At 42.0% G+C, this 13,648-nt stretch overlaps 1 protein-coding gene across 2 annotated transcripts in view; it reads right to left on the reverse strand.

Annotated features, from left to right (window-relative positions):
* Positions 1–13,648, reverse strand: part of EVI5 (ecotropic viral integration site 5) — a 221,754-nt gene that overhangs the window by 55,397 nt on the left and 152,709 nt on the right. For both annotated transcript variants that reach the window (XM_019501612.1, XM_019501611.1), the window contains one exon: positions 4,734–4,829. In XM_019501612.1, coding sequence (XP_019357157.1) covers positions 4,734–4,829 — 96 coding nt within the window. The remainder of the gene's footprint in view (positions 1–4,733; positions 4,830–13,648) is intronic.

The raw sequence follows: 13,648 nt of genomic DNA on the forward strand, positions 1-13,648 counted from the left end.
AAATAGCTACCAAAAGCATTGCAAAATAGAATTTTACTCCCTAAATTTAAACTGCTACATTTGAAAAATGTACAGTGCTTCTACTGGGAAACACTGACTTGTGTTGAAGCAATTTGTTTGTATTCAATAGATCTAGGATAAACAGATATTTACACTGTCCATTTTTCCATCCGCTTGAATTAAATTTCGAAAGATATAAAACTTGTAAATAGGATTATCAGTGCGCAAAGAGCTTAACGGAGCAAATTTTCTGAATGACCTACTATATTCACCCAAATCCAAGACAACATTGAATTTAAGGCAACCCCCCAATAATTAGATTCTATCCATGAAAAATCATAAATTCGTTATAATTTTCCCTGGATGGAATCTAATTATTGAAAGGTCACCTTAAATTCATCTCCCCTCCCACCACTATGGCAGGGAAAGCAGCAGCAGAGGGAGGGAAGTAGCCAGACCCCTACCGCTTCCTCCCCTATTCCTGTCTGCCCCATGCCACTTGCCCTTACCAACTGTCCCCCTGCTACTACCCCCCTGCCACTCATCCCTACTTGCGCCTACTCGCATAGCCATTCACCTGTCCCACCTGCTACTTAACCTCCCCTGCCATTGCCTGTCACCCCCAGAAGCTCGTCTCCCTGCCGGTGTCTGCTCCCTGTTGCATGGCTTGTGTTCTGCATTCTCTGTTTTTTATTTAAAAAAAAAAAAAATCTGGGAATTTTTTTGGGCTCATCTTCGAAACATAAAAACCGGGATGAGAGCAGGATAAAAAGAAGCAAAAGGGGGGAAAAATGTCAGTGTAAATCAGAAGAAAAAACTGGCAGTGAGGGAGGGAGAGAGTAAGAGTGGGACTAGGGAAGGAGCAGGGGGAGGGGTGTGGTGCAGCCCGTTGGCCACTCCCAGGACTGCAGCAGGGAGCAAAGCAGGGGCAGCTGTCAGTGGATGCGTGGCGAGGTGTCACGGCTCTTGCTGCTACTTGTCCCCTGGGAGGGCTGTGAGTTGCACCAGGCTCTTCTTGGGGGGCCTGTGTCCCTGGATCTGAGTGTAGGATGAGAGCAGGCTGCTGCTGCAACCCACCCTGTCCAGGGTCAAAGCTGGGAGCCCTGTGACCCCAGCTGCCCCCCTCCCCTGGTCCCCCATGCGGTCACTGCCAACCCCCCCCCGCATACAGCTGCTGCCACCCCCACCCTCACACTGTGCATCCAGCTAGAAACCTGTGCCTCAGGTAACTGGCACAGTGACACTTTTAGCTTACTGGTACCACCCGTTTTTCAGTTCAAATCCCTGTTAACTGGCACAAGATGGGAATGGGCTAGATCAGGGAATTTATCAGTTAAAAATCAGTAAAAAACAAAAAATGCAGAACACTATGCACGACTAATGCCCCTTCCCACCCCACCCTCCTCCTGCTATTTGCATCCATGCCACCTGCCTCCTCCCACTGCTTCTTACCCTGTACAATTCCTCTGGCTCTGGCCCTAACCAGAGGCACAGAGCACAGGGTGGCCCCATCCAAAAGAGACACTCCCTCCCCTATAATCTCCCCAGTCTTCCCTATATTGCCCCCTTACTACCATGAGGTCTCCCCTGTGTTCCCCCTCCTGCATGAACCATGGCCTGGGGCAGATGGTGACTCTGGTTTCAGAGTCGGGGATAAGGCTCGAGCCACAGCCGCCGCCTGCCCTGGGCCAGTACTCATATCCAAGGTGAGAGCTCCCCCACAACTCCATGTTAAACAGAGGGACTCATTGTAGATTTAAATAAATACAGTAAATGCATTTGTCTGAAAAAACACCAGGCAACAGCAGTGAGGCCTAATTATATAGGATCACTATGTGAAATGCATGTTAAATGAAGCCAAGTACAAGGTCATGCATCTAGGAAATAAGGAATGTAGACCATACCAACAAAATAAGGGGCTGTATCCTTGAAAGCAGTGACTCTAAAAGGAACTGAGTGTAAAATTACACTGACTGTGTGGTTTTGCTAAGGGTTGAGACAATGGATTTGTATAGGATGGTTTGGATAGGGATGATCCTGCCTGAGGAAGGGATAGGGCCAGCTTAACCCTTTAGTAGGCCCTAGGCAAAGAAATTTGTGGGCCCCAGGCCAGTTGACACCCCCCTTCCCCACCCTGGCACTTCCACCCACGGGGAGTGGGGCTGGAGCCACTGCTAGGAAGCAGCTGCCACTGTGGCAAGCCCATCACAGGGAAGGGGAAGGGAGGCAGATAGGGCCATTCATGCCACCACTGCAGAGGGAAAGACCAGAGTCCCTGCAGTTCAGGTCCCTAGGCATGTGCCTAGTTTGCCTACACGTTAATCTGGCCCTGGGTAGGGGACTTGACTAGATGACATCTGAAGGTCACTTCCAGCCCTACTTCTCTATAATTCTATGAATTAGAGATTACAGTGAATAAGTAACCAAACCTGAGCACCAGCATTGTGACAGAGGGAGAAATATGATCCTTGAATGCATAAACAAAAGTCATGATGTGAATTTAACATTAACAAAACATGGATGAGAAATATAAAATATTACAATTCTAGTATCCATAAGCTAAAATTAATATTGAAAAAAGACGTTGTAGAAAAGGAGCCTCAAAATGATCTGAGTGCTGAAGAAAATGTGTTGGAGACAGTTCAGTTTGTTTAGATTTACCAAAAAAAAATTGGAAGATGATTTGATTACAGTGTACAAGTACCTTAAACAAGGAGGAAAAAAAGGGTACTTATGGTCTATTTAATAAATCAGAAAAAGGAACACGGACCAAACTGATGGAAGTTAAAGCCAGACAAATTCATTTGTACTAAGAAATATGTACTGTTTTACCATTGAAACAAACTACTAGGGGGAAGTGGTGAATTTTATACCTCAATGCCTTCAAATCAAGATCAGTTAACCTGCTTTAAAAAAAAATAAATAAACCAGGCAACTGTTGGGTAACAGGAGGAAATTCTATGGCTTATGTTAAACTAGATTATTTAATTGTTCATTTTGGCCCTTATACCTATGTACTAAAATGAATGCAAAAGAAAAACTATGCAGCACCTTTTGTAAATGAAAATGACTGACCAAGACACAGCAATCTTTTTTATCTTTCTTCAGAGAAGATAAGTAAAGTATCACATATGAACTGCTTATCTATGCATTTTAATGTACCAATCACTGTAATATATAGACATTATGTGATTAAAACAAATGATTATTCTATCTTTTAATCAGCTTTGTGACTGCTGCACTTTAGGAAAAATATTCCAATAAAGGACACTTTACACAGAGGATATTTGATTTATTTAAGCATGGTAGCTTGCATAACAGTAATCACTACTGAAAAAACATACTGGAATACATAGATGAGTTCAGGGGTTAGGAAAATATATACTTAGTTGAAGAATCACAGGAAGAAAAAAGCCTGGTCACAATAAGCAAAGAGGTATGTTTTGAAGGCAAAATTTCAGAGGGGAAGAACAAATCATAACCAGTTTGGAAGTTGAGATACACCTGTAACTGAAAACTTACAGGGAGGATAGCCCCTACAAAAAAAAACTCTAGGGTGACATAACAAAATTCAGGTAGGATAGCTGTACCATAATAGAGACACAATATGGCATTAAGTCATGACTTGTGAAAGGCAAAAAATAGCAAGTAGATAGTCATTTATTATTCCTAGAGCAAGAGTTAGGCCATGGAGTGAGAGTGCCAAAAGTAGAGATTGAAAGGAGAGAGACAGTCAAGATAGGAGCCAAAAGGAAGTATGCTCAGTTGCTACAGGGAGAGGAGCCTCACTGCAAACAGGATTTCTATGTGATAGGTCAAGTTACAGAATCCAGAATAGATAACACTAGGACAAGGCAAATATGGGTTTAGGACAACTTCTATGAATTTGTTTCTAGTAGGATTCAGTCCAAATAAGATAGACATGGGGTTTTCAACCACTTTTTAGTCTAAGTACCGCTGGTGGCCAGACACCAAACAGGGGAGAGGTAGGGTGGGAGAGTGGCATGCAGCCAGATGCTTAGCAGGGAGGCAGCAATGGTGGCGCGCAGGTGGGGATGGAGCGCTGCCGCCTCCCAGGAACAGGGCTGTGGCAGAATGGGGAAGCTCACCGGGCTAAGGTGAAGGCAGCAGAGCCTCTCTGCAGGGCAGAGAAGCTCATCGGGCTGGTGTGTGGCGGCAGCGGTTGCTGCGTGCAAGCTTTCTCACCCCACAAAGGGGAACTGCTGCCCTTTCCTGGCCCCGGCCCCTGCTCCTGGGAGGCAGCAGCGCTTTATCCCCGCCTGCCTGCGCGTACCCCCTAGAACCGGTGTACCCCCAGGGGTATTCATACCCCCACTTGACAACCCCTGAGAGAGACTGTGGAAAATTGGCTCCAAACAAAACTTTTCACCTAGTGGGAAATGTTCAGTCTTTGAAACATTCAGTGGTAGAAGTCTACAAAGGCAAAAAAGGCAAATACACATGCTAGAGATCATGAGAAAACATACTATTTCTTGTCACTGGCTTGTAAGCAATTTATAACTTACAAGAAGTGTTATTATTGGATATATAGCAACATCTTTATGCATCAGAATGGCTCATATTTAACAGTAAAGCTTTCCCAACATTTCAATAGCAGAGTCATATGCTTTAATGAGAAGGAAAAAGGAGTAAATGGAAAGGAGAAAAAGTAAAGAACAGATCAGAACCAGAATTAAGAAACACTTTCAACGTTTATGGCTGTCATTTGTTACCTGGATTTCTAGTTCAGCAATATGTTGCTGGAGTTCTGCCACTGCAGCAATGCGGTCTGCTTCACGGAGTCTTACTGCCATCACTTCTTCCTTACTCTGAGAAGAAAGAACAGGGTTAAGCTGCCGATGCAAGTTATGACTCTGATTTCAGTTGATTCAAAATTGAATATCTGTCTGGTAAAAAGCAAGACAAAAGCTAACCTACATAATAAAATATACATGACTGATATAACCAAAGAATGCTAGTGGATCTGGTTTTAATTTGAACTAATTGTATTGTATGAACATCTCTTAATGCTCAATTTTAGGGCTGTGCAAAGCTTAGGTAGTTGATTTGAGTTGGAGGAGCTTTGGCCCGATTCCAGGACTGAATCTCAGAATCCGAATCTAAATAGGAGACCAATTAAAAGCTTTGAATCAATTCGAAGCGTCCGAATTGATTCGGGAAAAGATTAGGCAATTCGACCATAGACTAAACAGGCAGCTAAGACAGCTGCCTCCAGCTGGTAAGTCTGTTGGGGTTGGAAGATGGGGGAGGGAAGGGGCGTGGATGAGGGATGAACTGGGGCTGGGACAAACTGCCCAGTCAGGGCGAGGGGCATGGGATGCAGGCATGGCAGCGCTTGGAGCAGGGTCTTTGCCTTGCTGCCACTTGCCCAGCTGGGGCGGAGGGGCAGGATGTGGGTGCGGCTTGCTTCAGGCGGAAGGGGGCAAGCGGCAGCAGGGCATAGGCACCACTCCTAGCGCTGTCATGCCCACATCGCATACCCTCCCACGCTGGCTGGCAAGCGGTGACAGCACACGCTCTTCCACGCTAGCTGGCAAGTGACGGCAGTGTAGTCCCCACTCCCAGAGCTCACGAACACCACGTGCCCCTGGAGGCTGGGGGGCCATGGCGACTGCCTGCAGACAGCGGAGCGAACATGACGGCAACAAGCGGGGTGCTCCCACAGGCAGCTATGGCTGTGTTGGCTGCAGGGCAGGGGTGGAGAGCACCGACCAGCAATCGGCGACCACCCGCAGATGTCACCAGCAGCAGCGGCCAGCAGCAAATTGAGGACCACTTGCAGATGCCACCGGCGAGGGGAGGAGGGGTGGCAAGTGCCAACCAGTGATTGGTGACCACCTGTAGACGCTGTTGGCAGCAGGTGGGGCAAATGGCAACTGCCCATAGGCACCACCAGCAGTGCTGGCGGCGCTTTTTGCAGGCGGTGCACCACCAAGCTAAAGGGATGCATGTGCACCCACATGAACCCCCTACACATCACCAATTCCAGTGCTGATGTGGGCATGGCAGCACTGGGAGTGGGGGCTCTGCCCTGATGCCACTTGCCCCCTTCCGCCTGGAGCGAGTCACTCCTGCATCGTGCCCTCTCCCACCCCATGCCAGCTGGGCAAATGGCAGCAGGGCAGAGCTCCTGCTCTGAGATCTGCTGCACCCACAACCTGTTTCCCCCCCGCCCAAGTAACATGCCCTGGCTGGGCAACTTGTCCCAGCCCTAACCCCAACAGACTTACCAGCTGGAGGCAGCTGTGTCAGCTACCCATTTAGTCTATGGCTAAATCTCTGAAGCAGTGCCAAACCTTTCAGATCTGATTTGGCTGAACTGAATTGGGACAGAGATTCAAATCTCTGAATCAAATCACTGTCTTCTGAATCAGATGAATCCAAAGCAAATACTTGCTGCTTCACACAGGCCTACTCAATTTTGTTAAATTTGGGTTAGCAACTATACCACACTATAAAATATGCAAGATGGGCAACCGGTTTATTTGCCAAGAAAATCTGCAAGTAGCTCATAGTCAACCAGCTACAATGTGATAAGGCTAATTAATGCATGTAATCTAATTCCTGCCAGAATTGTAGTTAAGCAAAATTTAAGTTGGATTTGGGTAAGACATTGCATATTTCATCTGAGTTTTTAGATTTGAGTATCAACCTCTCACAAAAGAAATGGGGAATGTTTGGTTCTCTAACACTGTATTGTTTCATTGGCTTAGTTAAGTCTAAAATGTCAGACACTGCACAAACACCTATTTAAACACTCCTTTCTGTAGAATCATACATGTTTCTGTGGTATAGACATATTTCCAATACAAACTAGGCCTAGATTTGCTTTCTTTGAGATGACTATAAATAAGCCAGAGATGTATGATTGATAACCATGATTAATATAAATAAGTTATGGTACTTTAACCCCACAATACCATTCTAAAAGTATATTTCAAATACATAATTAATGTATTTGTGCAAACTATTCACAAACACTCTAACAGATTTAGCAACTATTGCATTAAAGCATGTTCTTACACCATCTTATTTTCTGCATGCACGTGTGCACACCCCCAAATACATTTTTTAAATTTTACTTCTCTGAAGTGTAAGTGGTATAGTTAACTATAGAGGTTAAATATTAAGTGCATTAATAGCTTTCCAAAGCTTTTTATAATTTATGAAAACTAAATTGATCTAGTTTTATGAACACTTAATTTCTCTTCTCTACCATTTCACATATCTTAAGATAGATATAATAATACCCTTGTGATGGTCTCTGTATACCCTGGGTGCATCTACACAAGACACTTTAATGCACAGTGGACTGTTCTACTGCACATTAGCATGTCACAGCAAAAATCACGCTGAAGCGCTAATAAGCAGTAGAATTAATCTACTGTACATTAAGTATCACAAAAAATTGCCTTTGCTACTGTGCATTAGTGCTGCTACTGTGCCTTTATCTAGTACCTCATATTAGAGATACTAAACTTAATGTGCAGTAACAAAGGTGCATTAATGTACATGTAGACATGCCCTGTGAACAGGAAAAATATTAGTAGTATGGAGTCCATTTATGAAATGACATTAAAAACATTCTTTCCCTAAAAAAAAAAAATCTACTTTGAATTAAGATAATGCTTTCCAGTATGATGTAAGTTATTATAGTGCATTTTGTAGAAGTTCTGAAGATTTTTTTTAATTACCCTTATTACTCCACTAAAGGTTTTTTGCTGACAAGAAGATGATACTATCATGTACAATACATGAAGTGTTCTGGTAAATGTAGTAGGATTTAGCATGGTTCTACTGAAGCCCAATTATTGAAAGTGCTTTAATAGTTCCCCTATTTAAAGGGTATTGCCTTCAGTTAACAATTTTTCCAGTCTGAATTTATTGGAAGGAAGGTTTTCAGCTAACTCCAGAATATTCAAGCAATGGACTTCTGTCTTTATTGACTACAAATGAGATTTTAATTTAGGCTTTTTTGATGCAAAGCAAAAATTCCCAACCAAAATTAATTAGTTTTATTTTCCCCCTGGAGAGAAGAGGGGGTTGTCATGCAAAGACATTGAAATTCAAACATTAAAAAAGGGAAGAAAAAAAGGAAGTTAAAAGATATTATTTTTGTATCTAGGAAAGGTACTAGGATTACATGAAAAAACAAAGAATTTGCTTTGTACATTTAAAGAAGTAGCACACGCAAAGTAACAGTGCAAGCCAGCAAAACTCACTATTGACTGGTAAGACCCGCCCCTAGTCTTCCTGGTAATGAAATCATTGTTCTTCCGTGCTAAGAAGGGATGTTTGTGATATAGATACATGCCCTCTAGGAGCAGGAGTAATGTTTCTCATTTTTACATAGGCTGCCAAGTAATATTGTTACCTAGCCTAGACTTGAAAATAAGGACAAACATCAGCAAAACTAGTTCTTTTAGTAACTCATTAGAGCCATAAATACCAATGTTTTTTTAAATAAAAATCAATGCCACTTTATAGTAAAGAAGGTTTACAATTAAACTGATCAAAAACATTCCAGTCTAAGTTGAACATTGTGGGCAATGAAATTTAGCTCAGCAGACCACAAAAGATGCTATGCAGATTTTTCTGGTTGTAGTTTTAAACCTATAAGCAGACAAAAAATGTTTCCTTGAATCTGGTGAAAGTGTTTGTCATACTTACAGTAGAGTTTGATATATTTTTCTTTCAGCTATCTGAAGGCATCTGATACTGTGCTCAAGTTCTATTTTAGTCATTAGGACCTGGCTAGATAACAACATTTCCGATGCAAAAGTAGTATCGGAATAAGACCTATTTAAGTTTTTGAACTTTTCTGTAAGTGGTTATTTCTGTCCAGAAACAGTCATTGTAAGTCATAATGTTGGTCTTGTCCTTTATTTACAAGACAATTAATATAAACATTTAGCAAAGATTAAACTTTTGCCATTTGTCAGAAGCAGTAGGTTGCATCTAACTTTTGTTACACATCAGATATTTCCCAACACTGCAACATTACGGTAGTTTGTATACAACACTGTGCGCTTCAGATTTTTCATTTGTTACTTGACTATTTAACAGTCAGCTTCTAATTTATTTCACAGTTACTAGACCAGATTCGTTCACAAATTTACTCTTTAAGACATCCCTTATTTTTGTATAGTCAGCTGAGATAGTTTTTCTGTCAGAATGGTACCACTTTTTCAACACAACAACTTTTCCAGTAACTACTGGGGACCAGTTCTAGTCCACTAGTTACCTGTACTTTTCATTAATGAAAACAAGTAAATGCAATGCCACTGACCCATATAACAAATATTAAATTCAGATTGAGGGCACCATCCTGCCTTCAACTTGGTCCAGGGAATCTTATGGACTTCAATGACACGTTGTTAACTTCTACTAGAATACTCAACGATCTTCCAAGGTCCCTTCCAGCCCTAATGTCTATGAAATTTGGCTCCAGAAGTAAAATGGATACCTTTGGATCTGATTTTTTTCCAATTACAAAACAATACAGTTTGACTCAAACAGCCTGTGAATTGTTAATTGGATATCACAGAAGAAGGACATAAGAAGCTAAAATTTTTTTTTTATATGTGTTACACTTTATTAAAGTGGTCTCTATAAGCCTTGGTGCATTGGATGTCCAATTCCTAACTATCGGCTTCTGCTGAAGTGCTGACACCACTCAAAATAAGAACAAGGCATCTGTCATATTCTATGTGACTGATTTTAGTTTCCTTACAGGAGATTTTGAAGCATGAACAACAGACTAACTTCTTGGAACCTGCAGTTGTAGCATGTTCCATTTCAGCAATCATAAATTGTAGCTCCCTTCATTAACCAGCTAACAGACCTCTGCAGTTCTGATCTGATGCCAAAGTTAGAGATCCATGATGAGGACAGCCAAGTCTTAGAGAAATTCAGCAAACTGAATTGCAAAGAAATAGCTTCCAGTAAGGAAGTTAGAAAATACTGTAATAGAACATCTACTTCTTTGAAAGGCAACTGACAACCAGAACAGAAAAGAGATCTTTTTTGGGTATCCATTTTTCTTCTTTACTTCATATCATTTATAAATTTCCATTTGGAATATATGATCTCACATTTCTGAATGTCCACAGTATAATACAAATTTTCTTAAAAACTAAAAACAATTCAACAGTGACGTACTGTGGGTGTCCAGTGCCTGGAGACCAATGCTTGTATTTCCCACCTCCCCCTCCCCCTCCCCCAGCAGGTCCTTCTTGTAGCAATACTTAAAGTCACGTTGCACAATAAGAATTCTGAAGGGCCGGGCTGGCACCACCCCCCCAGCTGATGCCCAGGGGGCCATGGCCCCCCCCCCGTTTGTCCACCATTGCAATTCACATATGAAAAGTATTTTTAAAGCAGGGCCTACAATCACTTTGAACAGTCAAATCAACTTATGCTTGGGAAATAGAGACCTATGCATTCTCAAAATAGCAAGAGTCCCAACACAATCCTTGAAGGCCTTCTGTAACTTGTTGTTCCTTGCCCTAGCCCTGGGGATCCACATCCTCTTAAAATATTTAGTTGTCAATGTCAGCCTAAGATTGCCACAGCTACCATCCCAAACAGTACAACAATTCTTATTTTTCCCAGCACCATCTTTCCCTTCCCTCTTAAATCAGTTCTGCTTGACTCACAGCTGTCAAGACCATCTGTATGTCCTACCAGCTAACATAAAAATACATTTTGAAGAAACTGAGAAGCTAATGGCCCTGTTAGGATAAGATGCATCTTCTAATTTTACTTCTAACAGCAGATGTGTCAAACATCCAGCCTATGTAGCTCCTGGAGAGCAGCAGCAGTGTTAATCCCTGCAGCTCCTCGAGCCAACACAGCAGAGCGAGCTGCATGGGTTAATGCTGCTGTTGCTCACTCTACTGAAAAAATGCCAGGTAGAGATCTCTGTTGGAGACTCATTTTGGTGGCAGTGGGGCCACCAAACCCCACTGCCTACAGCCACTTGAGCCACGACAGCAGCTCAGATGGCTTACATAAAACTTACATTAACACTTACATAACTCGACTTGCTGACAGAGGTGGGTCCATACCGGGCCCATGAGGCCAAAAGAGTTTGACATCCCTGCTGTAAGGGATCATTCTGATGAGTAGGTTGCCCTAGCAAGGAAATCCTTGCTTTTATTTACGTAGTGCAGTCTTGATTTTCTTTGTCACACTTTCATAATTTATTTGACTGAACAGTTCACAGCATTGTACTGCCCTGCAGAGAGTAATATACCTTATGTTATGGATGTGTGAAAGACCATGTAGGTTTCACCTGGAAAAATGAAAGTCATGGCTGGGGGGGCAGGATGAAATGTTAAAAAAATGGAGTAAGGAGGAGGTAGTTGCGATCACTCCAGAACAGGGCTGTCCAACTGGTTCCTAAAGAGTTAACCTGTAGCTCCCAGGCTCTCCACATGGCTTTCCTGCTGCTAGAGTCCCCAGTCTCCCCCTTCTTGCTTTTGCCTCCTGCCCCTGGAGTGGGGCACCCACAGGGCCAAGGTAGCCAGCACCTGGGGGGCTCTTAATAGGTGTGTGGCCCAAGTTGGGGGGGAGGGGAGGAAGGAAGCAGAGTGGCATGCAGCCTAGTGCCCTCCTTTGGCAGGGAGGCCTGGTGTGGCATACAGACATGACCCCTCAGAAGTTGGAAAGCCCTGCTCCAAAACATAAGAACACAAGAGATGCTGAGCTGGGGCATACCACATGTCCATCCAACCCAATATTCTGAACATCTCGGTAGCAGAGAACAGATGCTTAAAGGGAAGGCTATTTCTGCAGGGCCTATCCAGACTGAGCTGTCCCTTGCCTCTTTCCTTGTAGCTTCCACCGATGAGAGGCCTGGAAAGTCCTAGTTTGGAAGTTGCAGCCCTACTCTTGCGTTCATTGCTCACTGCTGGATCTATCCTGCATGAACTTATCTAATCTTCTTTTGAATTGGCTTAAACTGACAACCACTACATCATCTTGTGGCCATAAGTTCCACAAGTTACATGCACACTGAAAAAAAATCTTTTAGCTCATAATTTCATTGCATGTCCCCTACTTTGGCATTGTGGGACATAGTAAATATTAAGTCCCTATTTTCTTTCTTGACACAATTCGTTATTTTATAGATCTCCTTCATATCCTGCCCTTCAGTTCACTAAACTGAGAAGTCCTGGCCCAGTTTCTCTCTGCTCTTATGGAAGTCTCCCCAACCCCCTAATCATCATTACTGCCCTTCTCTGCACCTTTTCTAATTATACTCTACCTTTTTAGGGGCAGGAGAACTCAAACGGAATCCAATATTCAAGGTAGGGGCAGAACAGATTTATACAGTATTTAACGATATTGTGTTTTTCTGTTTAATTCCCTTACTAATAAAATAACTATTTGCCTTTTATTGGCTGCTGCTGCTATGGTAATGCTACAATGAAAAAAAATACATTTGGTGAGTAAGGGGAGGGAATTAAATGGTGTCACAAGAACTTTATGTCTGTCTGAATTAAGTTTATAAAATGAACATAAAACATGGAAAATTTACTATGCTAAGTGATAATTTAAATCTGCTGTTCAGTTTTCTTTTTAACACACAAAGAAATGATGCTTTGAGGAAGTATTGGTATTCTAGTAGAAATCTCCCAGCTTTAGCTTCTACAGTCTTAAACAAGTAATATGTACAGTGTGGAGGAACATTACAATTAAGATATGTATATTGTAAGTTACATACATTATATACATTCATAAAATCAACTATAGTCAGCTGCTTTTCAATACAAGCCTTATTGGTTGGCTAATTTACTGTAAGCATCATAGAAGAAGTTGGTTTGAAAGAATCTGAAGGAAGGGCTTGCTCTTACAAGTCAGTTTGGAAAGGCCATTCTGAACAGCCAGCTTCATAGAAGAAATCAAAAGGACTGTCAGAGTGAAAAGGGGCCAAGACAAAGCTAGAAAAAAAGAATTCTAGATAGCTGTTGGTAAAACATGCCTCTATATTTAGAAATAGGGGAGGGCTATATTTATTTGATTACAAGACAAGATGTATTCCCCACATATAACATGGACTCGGGTAAACACAGTACTTGGGGAAAAAACCAAGTGGAGTACAAGGACTACTTTTCAGGACAGACAGATCACTGCATGTCTCTACTGAGGAGAAGCGGCCAAAGGGGTCAGTAATCCAGAGAGATCATTAGGTCAAGCGAAAGGGTAGTAGAAGAAAAGCATAGGATACCTAATGTTAAGATGTTAATGAACATCTTAAAAGTAGGGTGAAACTAAATTAGAAGTTTCCTACTTGAGCAAGGGAAGTATAGATGCCTAGCAGTATAATTTACAAATATGTGAAATTTTATTTAAAAAAGAAGCATGCAGAATTTTGTTAAAATATTAGGATTGGACCCTGTCCCAGGAAAAATTAAATTCTAAACTAGAATTCACTTAAGGCATTAGAATCCCAACTAGAATCAAAATATTTTCATGAAATTATTTTATCTTTATCTTACATTATTTTGGTTGAAACCACAGACTATCACAAGTACACATTTTTTAAAAATGTTATAATGCAAACCTCAAACATCTTTCATCTACTACAGATTATGAAGCAAAATTCAGGGGCTAGTCAAGA

This window comes from Gavialis gangeticus, unplaced genomic scaffold (assembly GCF_001723915.1).
Source record: "Gavialis gangeticus isolate Ggan-Ray unplaced genomic scaffold, GavGan_comp1, whole genome shotgun sequence".
NCBI lineage: Eukaryota > Metazoa > Chordata > Crocodylia > Gavialidae > Gavialis > Gavialis gangeticus.